The sequence below is a fragment of the Dama dama genome, chromosome 2 (assembly GCF_033118175.1).
Source record: "Dama dama isolate Ldn47 chromosome 2, ASM3311817v1, whole genome shotgun sequence".
NCBI classification, from domain to species: Eukaryota; Metazoa; Chordata; class Mammalia; order Artiodactyla; family Cervidae; genus Dama; species Dama dama.
The window spans coordinates 33,235,154-33,248,939 of NC_083682.1; the positions used below are offsets into that span (position 1 = coordinate 33,235,154).

Consider the following 13,786-nt stretch of genomic DNA (forward strand, 5'->3'; position numbering starts at 1 on the left):
GGCAGAGTACTCGCCCATTCAAGCCTTGGCATCGAACTTTTATTTTTTTTAAAATCCCAGGAAACCGAGTTTCCATTTGTATCACATGTTTCTGACACTGCCTCATACAGTGTCTGAGCTGGGGGCTCTGCAGCTTTGTAGTCTGAGACCAGGCGAGCTCACGTTATAGAAGATGGGAAAGGGGGCCCAGTGGTAAGCCCAGGTACATCCCTAGTTCCCCAGGCTGGGTCTGCTTTGTCAAGTAGAGCGTGTGGCTGCTTCTTAAGACCTCATGTTCAATGCGCAACAAGATTAATTCAGACCCACCCCCGTCAAAACAGAAAGTTCAAAATCAAGTAACAGCTGACTCACTGGAAGCGAACTTCACTGCCATCTGACCTGGTCCTCTCTCTGAATCTGATGCTGTACTTCCTTCTGCAGAATCACCAACAAGGAGCCAAATTCCCAGTGATGAGGAGATGCTCTGCCCCCAGCAGGACTGTCTCATTTCTGGTTAGTTCTAGCTGCTAATAGACTTTTCTGGGGGGAGGGGAGTGGGCCTGGCTTCCTCTCCTTACAGCGCCTTAGCCACTAGGCCTGTTCTTCCTGCTGGGGTGACTTCACTAGTCTGCCTCTGCCTTGGACAGTCCTCTAGGACTTGTAAATGCTGATCCCATCCACCTGCCACCTCCTAGCTCTGAAGTCCCTTTGGACAGAGCCCTCCAGCTCTTACTCTCAGGATGCATTTCCAAGGCCTGTCCTCATCTTGCCCTTTTGGATGGAGGGCTTCTGCTAACTCCTGGCCCCCTCAGGATTCCAGTCCCCTCCCCGGGTCCCCTCTGCACCGTGTACACTCCCCCTAAGAGCCCACATCACTGTGCACTGGAATCCCACATTCACCCTCAGACCCAGGGACACCGATTTCGCTCAGTCTCTCCAAACTTAATCCAGAGTTTCACGGTTATATGAATAGTTTATGGAATGAAGGCATGAGTGACACTGTCAATTTCTTCTGAAATGACTGTACACTAAACACCCTAAGTTCTTTCCTCTTGGCTATTACTCTAAGTCAATCCAATGTTTACCTGTGCAGTTGGTTTTTGAGACTCTGCCACAGGACCTCATTTTCATCCCAGATAAACACACCCGGCAGGATTAGCCTCATTGCTCCAGGTTGCTCTTCCCCCTTCTAGAAGCTGCAGAGGTTTTGCACTGAACTGGCATCAGATCTTGCTCTTGGTAGATGGTGCCCTCAGATTCGGGTTCCCAAGTCCAAAGCCTGACTTTTCTGTGTTATGCTGAAGCTTTTTATCTGCCTTGCCTGCTCTTCACTGAGCCCCTTTGGGTTCTGCAAACCCTGTGTAGAGGAAGTTGGGTACCCCCATCCTTCAATACATAATGACGGAGAAAACCCAGGGAAGGTGTTTATTTTCAGCTACGAGTTTACGTGTTGGCTTTGTCTGGGGAAAACAGCCAGGGAACAAGTTTTCTGTCACAGAAATGACAGCATTTGTACTTTGACCGGACATTTTCTTTTAACACCAAAAACATTTTGTATTGGGGTATAGCCGATTAACAATGTTGTGGGAGTTCCAGGTGAAGAGGGTGACGGAACATTTTTAACTGTCAAGCAGAACTGTGGCCTGACTTACAAGCTCCCTTCACATGAGGATGAGTGTGGAGGGGGAGAGAAGAGAAAATGAAAAGACACTTTCTCAAGGCCATGAGCCAGCTGGGGGTGGCTGCTGCCAAGAGCCAGTCCCACTCATCTGAAGGGAAACCTTGCTGCAGACACGGATGTGATTCTGACCTCAAAGGGAAGGCCTGCTTCTCACATGAAGCCCAAACTTAGTGACGGCCGGTCATAGCACTGCTGCTTAGCCCGTAAGAGACTTACATCACCTGTCTGAGCCTCAATCTCCTCGTCTGAGATGAAGTTGGTGATCCTTGTTACTTGGCTGAGTTATTAATTAGATAGATGAGATAATGGATGAGGAAAGCACTGGGCTCCATTCCCTGGGCTTTGTGCTTCAGTGAGTCTGAGCTGCCTCTCTTTTTTTTTTTTTTTTTTAAATATTTATTTATTTTATTTATTTATTTGGCTGTTCCCGGCCTTAGCTGCAGCATGTGGGATCAAGTTCCCTGACCAGGGATTGAACCCTGGCCCCCTGCATTGGGAGCACAGAGCCCCAGCCACTAGACCACCAGGGAAGTCCCTGAGCTGCCTCTCTTGTCTGCTAATTCTTCTAAAATTTTTCTTCATGACTTCTATTTTCCATCTTTCTAATGATCTGTTTGGCTAGCTTCCCTGCTACTGTTTTCTGTTTGTGAAATCTTCTTACGACTTGAGGTCTGGCATTTCAGCATGGGGTGTGTGTGTGTGTGTGTGTGTGTGTGTGTGTGTGTGTGAAGTGTGAGGGTGTGTGTGTGTAAGTGTGTGGGGGGGTGGGGATCTGGGTAAAGGCAAAGTGCCTGCAGCGAAAGTGAGGCATACAAAGATGAATTGGACCTGGTCCATGGACTTGCATATATTATCATCTCCAGGCTGTGTCTCCAGCCTTTCAGTTTCTCCTGGGTGTGAGAGGTAACAGACAAGGTGAGTCAGGGACAAAGGGGAGGGAAACTGGCAAGATGCTCCCCACTCACATATAACAAACAGGGCTCTTCAGAGAATAAGTAGCGCTTAGAGAATAAGTAATGACTTTCCCATACATTATGTAGTATCTGAGATGGGAAGAAAATGCAAGCCCCATAAATGCACTGGTAAGAAGTGTTCTGAAACTCAAGCTCTAGGTTATGGCAGAGTCTGGCTACTCTGGTGTGATTTCGTTGGCTGGTGCAGGAAATATGACTGACACCACCCAGGACCACCATGATCTCATGTGGAGATGCAGGGACAGCACAACAGGAGGAATCAAAGCCTGGAGGTGCTAAGTGGGCACTGCCCCAGGACCACCGAACTTAGTGGACTCTGGTGTGCATTATGGACCCGTCCTAACCAAGCACAGTGCGCCGAGGATGGATGATTTGCCATCTCACAAGAACGATGGATGAGTTTTTTATTTTTTTTTAATTAAAAAAAAAAAAAAAAAAAAGAAGTTTTGGCCATGCTGTGCAGTATACAGGATCTTAGTTCCCTGACCAGGGATTGAACTCCTGCCCCCTGCAGTGGAAGCACGGAGTCTTAACCACTAGACCACCTGGGAAGTTTCCTGGACAAGTTTTATGGCAAAAAAAAGCAGTCCCCATGACTCCTTTCTGATGACTGTCTCACAGCAGGTAATACTGTAGTCAGGATACCTGTTGCCTACAAGTGCTCACATCTGCCATTTCCATAAAGCAGGCAGCCCAAAGGTGGAAGGTGGTAGAAACACCAGGAGGGAGGAGACTCCTCTGTGCTATAGCGTGAGTCTACGCTGAGGTGCTTCTGGGGATCGGTGGCCTGGCCTGGGGAAGATGGCCCCTGGGGACTGGCCGCCAACCTCTTCCATTCACAGGGAGGGGGAGGAGGGGGGAGTGGGCTCCCCATGCTGAGCATGTCAGTCCCATCTAAGAGGCACACATGTCTACAAACAGATGAGCCTCTACTTCATTATCACCTCGGCCAGGACACGTTCACATCTGAGATTGGATTAAAGAGGCGCTAAAATCAATCAGGCTGGAGCACAATTTCCAACACAGAGTGAAAATCAACCTTATGGGTCCACACTTAGCCAGATGGACTGCCACCACCTGATTTTATTAAAAATAGAGGACTTGTCACCACTGACAGCCTAAATATCCCACTTTCCTCCTTTCCCTCCCCTTCTCTCTGAAATAGTCTTATGGCTTGCACTGGAATCATCACCTTCTTAATTTGTAATTTTAATAAATAGCTAATATTTACTGTATACTTACTATGTGTTAGACCCTGAAGATACAGGGTGAACCAGAGTGGGGCAGGGAACTAAGACTTATTAAACACCTAGTATGCACATGGCGTTTGTCTATCAAAGAATTGAATGCTGACCGCTGCTATGTAAGAATGATAATATCAGGGACCATCTAACAGATGAAGAACGTGAGGCCAAGAAAGGCTTGGAGATGGGTCCAAGAACACATGGCCAGCAAACGGGGGAGCTAGAGTGATCAGAGAGACTTGACTTCATTCAGGCTGGTAAACTAAAGGTCCTCACAGGGATCTGAAGGTCAGAGTTCAGTTATCAATCAGTAGCTTCCATAGACCTAGGTGGTTGCAGATGGGCACCATGCAGCAGGAATGCTAAGACTTTAGGAGCTGTCTGGTCTGTAGAAAATGGTCCATGTGACAGTATTTTATATCATAAGCTATGAAACAGGAAAATATATATAAGGTACCTAGTGCTTACTCTGAGAACCAAATAAGAAAAAAACTGCTTAATTTAGAGCCAAGGTGACTCAGGACAGAGTCAGCTACAAGACCTTACTCACAGCGAGTGAGTTGCAGGGTTGGGCACATGGATGCAGGTCCTCTGACTCCAGCTCCCATCCTCTCTACACAATATCATTCCAGCAGCAGCTACGCTGGCAAGACCACGAGTACAGGGTCTTTACTAGCTCTGGTTGCCAAAAGTCCTCTTACCTGCCATCCTGCCTGCTGATCGTGTATCCAAAGAGAGGGTTATTGACAAAACTGATATTCACACCAACCAGTGGGGTCCCATCTGATGTCATGACTTGACCACGAATGACACATGCATGCCTGCGGGTAGAAGAGAGAGAATAACATGACCTAGTTATGATGCTAGAACCCTGGCTAGCAGGTAAGAAGACAGAAGGCAGGTCACTCAGATATATCTCGGCACCTAGGGGCTCATGGATTCCACTCAGGATAAACACTACTTTTTTTTAATTTACTGCCTCAATCTTTTTAGATTAGTACAAAAGTTAATATGGCCTCTGACTGTGAATGTTAAATCATTATAACTAGGCTCAAATACATCTTTGTTAATCAAAATAGGAACCGTCACAATGAACACATTTTTTGCTAATGAGAAATAAGTTTGTTTATTCCTGTAATGTAAAAATCTGTGCTTTGGGATTCGAGGAAATATTGGAAAGCATTTTCTGTCTCCTACTGATTGTGGAATTGTTTTCCCTGCAAAAAGTTGTCAAGATGCCTGAAGAAGTGATAGTTGGTTGGCGACAGATCTGGTGAGTATGGTGGATGATGCAAAACTTCATAGCCCAATATATTCAACTTTTGAAATGACAGTTGTGTGCCGTGTAGTCAGGTGTTACCATGGAGAATTGGGTCTTTTTAGTTGATCAGTGCCGGATGCAGGTGTTGCAGTTTTCAGTGCATCTCATCGGTTCACAGAGCATGCTTCTCAGATGTAATGCTTTTGTTGGGGTTCAGAAAGCTCTAGTGAAGCAGACAGACCAGCAGCAGACCACCAAACCGTGACCATGACTTTTTTTTTTTTAATCAGTATAAGTTTGGCTTTGGGAAATGCTTTGAAGCTTCTTCTTGGTCTAATTACTGAGCTGGTCATCACTGGTTGTTGTATAAAATCCACTTTTCATTGCACATCACAATCTGATTGAGAGATGGTTCACTGTTGTGTAGAATAAAAGAAGATGACACTTCAAAACAACAATTTTTAAAAAATTTGCAGTCAGCTCTTGAGGCACCCACTGATGGAGCTTTTTCACCTTTCCAATTTGCTTCCAATGCTGAATGACCATAGAATGGTCAATGTTGAGTTCTTTGGCAACTTCTTGCGCAGTTATAAGAGGATCAGGTTTGATAATGCTCTCAACTGGTCATTGTCAACTTCTAATGGCCGACCACTGTGCTCATCTTCAAGGCTCTTGTCTCCTTTGCAAAACTTTTTGAACCACCACTGCCCTGTACATTTGTTAGCAGTTCCTGGGCCAAATTCATGATTGATGTTGTGAGTTGTCTCTGCTGCTTTATGACCCATTTTGAACTCGAATAAAAAATTTCGCATCAATTTGCTTTTTGTCTAACATCATTTCTACAGTATAAAATAAGTAAAAATAAGCAGCAACTAATAAGTCACTAGCAAAATACATAAAGGAGGAATATGTATTAAAATGTATTAAAATATGCATGAGGAATATGCATTAAAATGATGTATAACAAACCACATTTATTTCAGAATGTATTCCCAATATCAAACGGCAAAGTTCAACAATGTAAAACCACAACTACTTTTGCACTAACCTACTAAGTCATCACACTGTTCTCTAAAGAATTATTATCGAGAAAAATTTTCAGCTATCTCACTTAGAGGTTATCTTCTACAGATACTGTACAATGCTGTAAGGAGATGACTGATCCAAGTGGACCGTACAGTATAGTTGTCTGTGTTGCATTATTGCTCAGTTGTGTCCAACTGTTTGTGACCCCATGGACTGTAGCCTGCCAGACTCCTCTGTCCAAGGACTTTTCCAGGTAAGAATACTGGAGTGGGTTACCATTTCCTTCTCCAGGGGATCTTCCCGACCCAGGGATCGAACCTGGGTCTCCCACATTGCAGGCAGATTGTTTCACCACCTGAGCCACCAGAGAAACCCTACAGTATAGTTATGCATATGAATTTGGAGTCATGTGACTTGGTCACAGCTCTTTGATTCTCTGTTTTTCATCCATGTTCAGAGTAACTCCATACATGACAGTGGTTATTGCTGGCACAATAGTCTCACTGGAAGCAGACACTGAAGAAAGTGACCAGGATGGAGGGCACTTCCTCTCACCTGGCTCAGGAGACAGGAGAAGGGCAAAAGCTCAGCTCCCTTCAGAGCAGGTTCTGGAACCTGGCACCTCTCCCAACACCACCTCCCTATTCTCCTTCTATATTCCAGGCAACAAGCCATAGACTTGTCAGACAAATGTTTAAAGCCTCTGTGTATCTGCAATGTTCCTCCATCTTCCTCAGATGTCATTATCCTGCAACCCTCTCCCCACATTCTCATCCTTAAAGACCCAGCTTCAAACAACACCTCTTCCCTGAAGCCTTTTTTGATGCCCCTAATTAGCACCAGTCACAGTCTCTTCTGAAACCTGGTACAAACCCCTTGATGCCCTACCACACAGTACATGTTTCTCCTCTCCACTGGATCACCAGCTCTTTAAGGCCACAGTCAAAGTCTACTCTTTTTTTTTCTCTCTCTCTCTAGAGCAACTGGAAATGCCTAACTAGTACTAGGTGACTGTTTGCATGTGTGCTAAGTTGCTTCAGTCATGTCTGAGTCTTTGTGACCCCATGGACTGTAGCCCACCAGGCTCCTCTGTCCATGGGATTCTCCAGGCCAGAACACTGGAGTGGGTTTCCATGTCCCTCTTCAAGGAGGTGATTGTTTAAACAAACATATACAGTGAACTGAGTAAATAAGTGGAACAATCATAGATCATCTAGAATGATGTTTTTCAAATATTTCAGAAACAGTATCTTCTTAGCAGATGATGTTTTATAAGGATCCCCAAGTGGAAAACCACTAAAAACAAAATCTCCAGATGAAGTAGGGGTGGGGCAACCTTTTCCACTTGGGATGGTCCTGAAGGCAATTCTGTGGAGTCTTACTGTTTGGAGAAGCCAGAGGAAAGCAAGTTTGAAACTCACAGACAAGTGCTCAGGGCTGGTACACTGGGAATACCCAGAGGGATGGGATGGGGAGGGATGTGGGAGGGGGGATCGGGATGGGGAACACATGTAAATCCATGGCTGATTCATGTCAATGTATGGCAAAAACCACTACAATATTGTAAAGTAATTAGCCTCCAACTAATAAAAAAGAAAGAAAATCACTGAGTTAGCGGAAGAGGAGGAAACTCGGTCCACAGACGTCATGGTATTTGCTCCATCCACACAGGGAGGTAGGGGCAGAGCCAGCCCTGAAGTCCAGGCCTCAGCTCTGGATTCAACTCTAGACCAGTCTGCACACCACTGCCAATGGGTGGATGTGGAGATGCTCACTGGTGTCAAGGTCCTAAGGGTTCAGGGTGCTGGGGAGACAGCCCTCGTGGACAAGACAAATCTTAGGCAGAGATGTAGGCGTGGATGTCCAGATCACCTTCTCCATTCACCTCAGTTGGGAAGGCTTTTTTCTGGCCTGGGGAAGAGCTAGTGAAGAGGCCTAAAAAGAAAGATCTCAAACTCTGCCTCTGCTTTATTAGGTACCAACATCTCTAGCTTCCTAGAGTGATAAACTTTTCTCTGTTTGATGAGAAAAGCAATTAACACCAGGCTTGTAAGCAGCTGGGCTCGATGGTGTGAGCTTATCCTTTCTGAAGGCAGGGATGATTACCCACAATGCACTGAGCACCTCACCGCACCCCCCCGGCCCCGCCCACTCCCCTTCCCCCCACCCCCACAATCTGGTTAATGTTAATTCAGTCAGTGGTTTCCTTCCGAGGCCCTTGGTCTAAATGTAATTACATGGCAAGCAAGTTAAACAGGTGAGGCTCAGGCAAAGACTCTCTGTCCTGTTCTGAAGGTCTCCCAATATATTTAGCTAAAATTATCTCTCCGCTAATGGGAAAGATTTATTCCTTCAATTGTATTCAGCCAGTACTGAGAGATGCTTTCTCTAATGGAGGAAAATTGGATTTCTTATTTGCTGGAACTCTGTCCTTCTAGAGAATTACTAACAGATCGCATCTCCTGGTGCTGGCTCCTCTCCAGCCTCCCCCTGACATATGTGCCTTCTGAGTCTGTCTGGACAATAACCAGCCCTCTGGGGATGGTTTCCTTTGGGGGGCTGCCCTGGCTGCTGCCCCTCATCCACAGGCAGGCTGGCCGCCTCTGATTTATCTCCCTTCAGGGATTTCCTGATAATTGGGCAACATTAAATCAGCACCATTTGGCCATCACGTCACCTCCACCTCGGCAAGCCCGAGCAGATGTAATTTCAGCCTGGGCTCCTGTGGATTGCCTTGGATTCTGGAGAAGATTAAGTTGACTCCCTGGACCCCAGTGGGCCACAGAGGCCTCCTGCCGAAACAGGCATTTGGCTTAGAAATTGAGTCCTGGAGAAAAACACTTCCATCCTCCTTCAATTTGACCATGACTTTCAGTTGTCAAGAAAAGCCCAGTTCAACATAAAGTCTTCCAATGGAACAACGGAAGTTGGGGGAGTCTGCTCCATGGATGGTTCTTCGAAATGTATCTCCTGCCTCGTGTTTTTGTCTAGGGAGGTCTGAAGAGATGTGGGTGTTGGGCTCCCAAATGCTTTCTTTCTTCATCCAGGTATTTATCGGATACCACCATTGGGTCAGTGGCGAATGTTTAACAACTGGCTTTCCAAAGAAAAGTGACTTTAACTTGCGGCATTTGCCTATTTCTGTGGTGTAAAGACTTCCACCATAGCTGATTCCATACTACCTATGAGATGCCACCACATCCAGAGTTGGGAAGAGATGGCCAACAGGACACCATGAGATAGCAGTATTTCCATCACAGAGACACAAGAGACCTAAATAAACTCTAGAACAAAGATGATGATGAAACAGTGAAATAACCAGGAAGTGGTAAGTTTTGATTATTTATTACCTTGGCTTTTAATATAATTTGTGATGTTATGTAGTTTTTAAAATAATTATTGTGCTTAAGAACTAGCTTGCAGAATTCCTGAACACTTAATAAACAGTCCCTGTGAACTGGTATGAGCCAGCTTGGTCCACCGCTGGAAGACGGACCCTCATACTAAGGATCAGTGCATCTCAGAAATAGGTGCTGCTCTGACTGTGAAATTCTATAATGGAAGATCGCCTTGGTGAGAAATCACTAATGCAGGGTGAAAATCACTGCCAACAACTTGGCTTCTTGGCTGGCTCATATGGTCCTCTTTCCATCAGTCCTACAGTTGACGTGTTTTGCTTTTCTGTGGTCACTGTCTTGGCATAACGGGGTTATTTTCCACTCATTTGTGGGGTCCCATCTAAGCTGTCATCACTTCAGTGAGGCTGTTGCCAATTCTTCCTGGCACAATTAATCACCCCTCTGCTAGGCTGCTCTAAACCTTCCAAGTATGTCTCCACGATGTGGCTGTCATCCAGTGATACCATTCACATTTGCACAGCTATCCCACGTGCTTCCATCTCCGAGGGCTGGGTAAGCATGCGATATTCTCCTCGAGTGCTTATTAGGTGAGAAATGATCAAGTAACTGAAGTTCAGAGAGAGCAGACTTGCTCAAGGTCATACAACAAAGAACTCAGCGGGCTCAAAGCTAGGTCTCCCAGTACTTCCAGGTCCTTCTTCTTACTACTGTTATTCACCTGCACTCACTGAAATTCACATAATTTAGAACACAAGGCATCTACTCAAAGCTAGGCACTGTGTTAGGTGCTGGGGTTATAGAAATACATGGATTATAGTCCCCAGTTGCTGGCTGGAGCTCACCAAGGCCAATTTGAAACGTCTGAGTATAGTTGTCTGACACCAGTGAGTCAACACATGGGTTTGGCATATGTCAGGCAGCTGGGATACAAAACAAGCAATTAGGCTGGGTGAACTCTGCCAGGAAGGAGCGCTCGTGCCAGGCCAAGGGTGGGGGGGGGGTGTCAAACTCTCTGGCATTGGCCCAACCATACACTCTGGGCCCAACTGAGGTGCCCTGGCTGATGCCAGTGATGGGGAAGATCTGCCTGACTGCTTCCCGGGGACAGTCGCCAGGTTTGGATCATGAGCGGGAAGTGTTGGAGAGACAACACCATTGTGAAATAGAACCAAGCAAATACAAAACTCAGCCGAGCTGCCCATTGGGGAGAAGTGGAGGGCTGTAGTGAAAGAGCCCTGGGCAGGGGGTCAGATCTCAGCTCTGACTTTAGCATGACCCCACAGTGCACCTGATCTCTCTGGACCTCCATTCTCCCATCTGTTCATGCGGCTGAAGTTTTTCCCAGCTGGATGTAAAGTGGCATGTATGATGGCTTTAATCTGGTGCTACTCAATCCAGCTCAAGCAGCCCTACTACACATGGCTTCAGAATCCTCATGGAGCTCATACAATGCTTACACTTATTTCTAAAATTTTCCCCCTACATGGAACCTTCCACCCATTCTCTTCACCTGAAAACCACCTGCTCACATCCTCAGACCCCACCTGGAGTGGTACCCCAGCACTTGCACCCCCGGGCTGTCTCTGCAAAGACTCTGAGTGTTGTCAGGGTATCGGGCAATCTTGTGATCTCCCAGATCATGAGCTCCTTGAAGACAGGGACCACAGCCCCCTCACTGTTGGACTGCCAGCACCAAGCATGGGTGATGCTCATTTCTGAGTGGGCAAGAAAAAGCCTCTGCCAACACAGGGGTTTGCCCTGGAATTTGAATGCATGGAGCAGAGTAAGTTCTTGATAAATTATTTACTGAATGAATAAAGAACTGATGTGTTTCTGTAACTGAAGGTGAGGGAGATACCAAAGAACTCTGAGCTATGTGGCCTTGACAGCGATATGGCTAGGGCACAGAGGGCTGCTGAAGCTGGGCTTCCAAGGTGGTCACAAGCTAGCTGCATCCCAAGCCTTGGTTCCCTCCCTGAGAGGATCTGCCCACTTCTGCCTGCAGTCCTACTACTCTTCTGTACACTTAAAATTTTGCAAAATTAAAAAAAAAAGAATGCTGGAAATTCAGTTAGATTTCTTATTCAGTGTGTATTATACAAGAAGACAGACAAAAGCAAAGAAAAACTGCAGCTTGAGTTTTTTTTTGTTGTTGTTGCTGTTATTAAATGGAAACAGCTAATGAAGCTGGTATTCAGGAAAAGTGGAATCATCCTTTGGGATCTATCAAGGCGCAAAGACAACTCTGGCCTTTTCTCTGCTGTGGAGCATTTGCTACCGTCTGCCACTGTTGGTTATGCAAATCACTCCTCTGCATTACCTACTTTACACAGATTTATATGCTTGACTTGTATCAACCCTTTAAACTGTTTTCTCCTAACTCATGCTGACTGACGGGGGATCTCTCCAGCACCTACTACACTTCATCTATACCCTCTTGTAAGAACCTTGAAAATAAGTGTGTTAGTTGCTCAGTCATGTCTGACTCTTTTGCGACCCCATGGACTGAAGGCTCCTCTGTCTGTGGGGATTCTCCAGGCAAGAATACTGGACCAGGTTGCCATGCCCTGCCCTCCAGGAGATCTTCCCAACCCGAGAACTGAATCTGAATCTCCTGCATTGCAGGTGGATACTTTACTGTCTGGGCCACCAGGGAAGTCCTATAAGAACCCTCTGTGGGCCCAAATGAGAAGCCCCACCTCATATATGGAGGGTCATATGACCTCCATCAAGGGGGTTCCCAGTCAAAGCCTGACCCTGTCCACCTGGCAGCCTCTGTGACTTCTTTCCAGCCTGGCCACATGGGCTGCTCTGCAGCTTTCTCTTCTGACCTTTCCATCCTGGGGCTCTGCTTCCATTTCTTCAACCAGCTTTTCTAGCCTGATGTCTTCCACCTAGTCGTGACATGCGAGAAGACGCCATCCTGATCATCTCCTTAGCACTTCTCATTGCAGAAGTGAGGAAATAAAGTCTAGGCAGGGGATGGACTGGCCCATTCTCACAAGAGTGGCTGAAGAGCCAGGATTCAAATTCAAGACTTCATTTATGGGATTTCTCTGGTGGTCCAGTAGTTAGGACTCTGTGCTTTCAATGCAGGGTGTGTGGGTTCAATCCCTGGTTGGGGAACTAAGATTCCACATATCATGTGGTACGGCCAAAAAATAAAAAGTACATTAAAGAAAATATTTCATTTACTATCCATGAGGACTCAGGAAAGTTACTTCACCTCTTAGGCTACTTACCACTTGACACAGATATGCAACTAAACAACTGAGGATCTCAATTTGTTTTAGCTGCCTAAAAAATCAGAGTTCACACCATCAGAGCAGGGCTCTGAAAGCCCTTTTTGATCACACACCTTTTCTGTAAACATTTTGTGCAGGCTCCATGGATATATCTATATTAATAAGTTGTAAACAGGTGCTACCATCATCAGCTAATACTGGAAAGCATAATATATGCTTGGTGCAAGGCTTAATGCACAAAAATGAATATTTCAACTAGTTTTGATAATTTTGAGTCTTCTGCTTCCCTTTTTGTTAGATCTAATGAGAATGATCATTCCTGTTTTTAATGATCCTTCGTAGTGGAGTTGAGGCAGACTTTGTACCAGGAATAGAAATATCAGCTCTGCCATTTGACTGTCAGCTGGTATTAGGTTGGTGCAAGAGTAATAGTGGTTTTGGATTGTGAATTTTCAACCATGATAACTAGGTTCAAAAGTGAAAGTGAAGTCACTCAGTTGTGTCTGACTCTTTGCAACCCCATGAACTGTGTCCCACTAGGCTCCTCTGTCCACGGGGATTCTCCAGACAAGAATATGGGAGTGGGTTGCCATTTCCTTCTTTAGGGGATCTTCCTGACCCAGGGATTGAACCCGGGTCTCCCACATTGCAGGCAGACTCTTTACCTGGGAAGCCGAAGCACTAGGCTCAAACACATCTTCATTCATCAAAATAGGAACCATTACAATCAATACATTTTTGCCAACGAGAAATAAGTTTACTTATTTCTGTAGCATAAAAATCTGTGCTTTGGGATTGGATGAACTCTTGGAAATGATTTTCTACATCCTGCTGGTTGTGGAAGCATTTTCTGTGCAAAAAGTTGTTGAGATGCTTGACTAAGTGGTAGTCAGTTGGTGAGAGGTCACCTGAATATGGGCTATGAGGCAAAACTTTGTAGCCCAATTCATTCACCATTTGAAGCATTGGTTGTATGACATGCAGCTGGGCATTGTTGTGGAGAAGAACTGGGCCCAT

The 13,786-nt window shown here is 45.7% G+C and overlaps 1 protein-coding gene across 1 annotated transcript in view; it reads right to left on the reverse strand.

The window, feature by feature from the left end:
* The window catches only part of TENM4 (teneurin transmembrane protein 4), a 759,511-nt gene that overhangs the window by 73,944 nt on the left and 671,781 nt on the right, over positions 1 to 13,786 (reverse strand). The window contains exon 19 of the mRNA XM_061168374.1: positions 4,580 to 4,699. Coding sequence (XP_061024357.1) covers positions 4,580 to 4,699 — 120 coding nt within the window. The remainder of the gene's footprint in view (positions 1 to 4,579; positions 4,700 to 13,786) is intronic.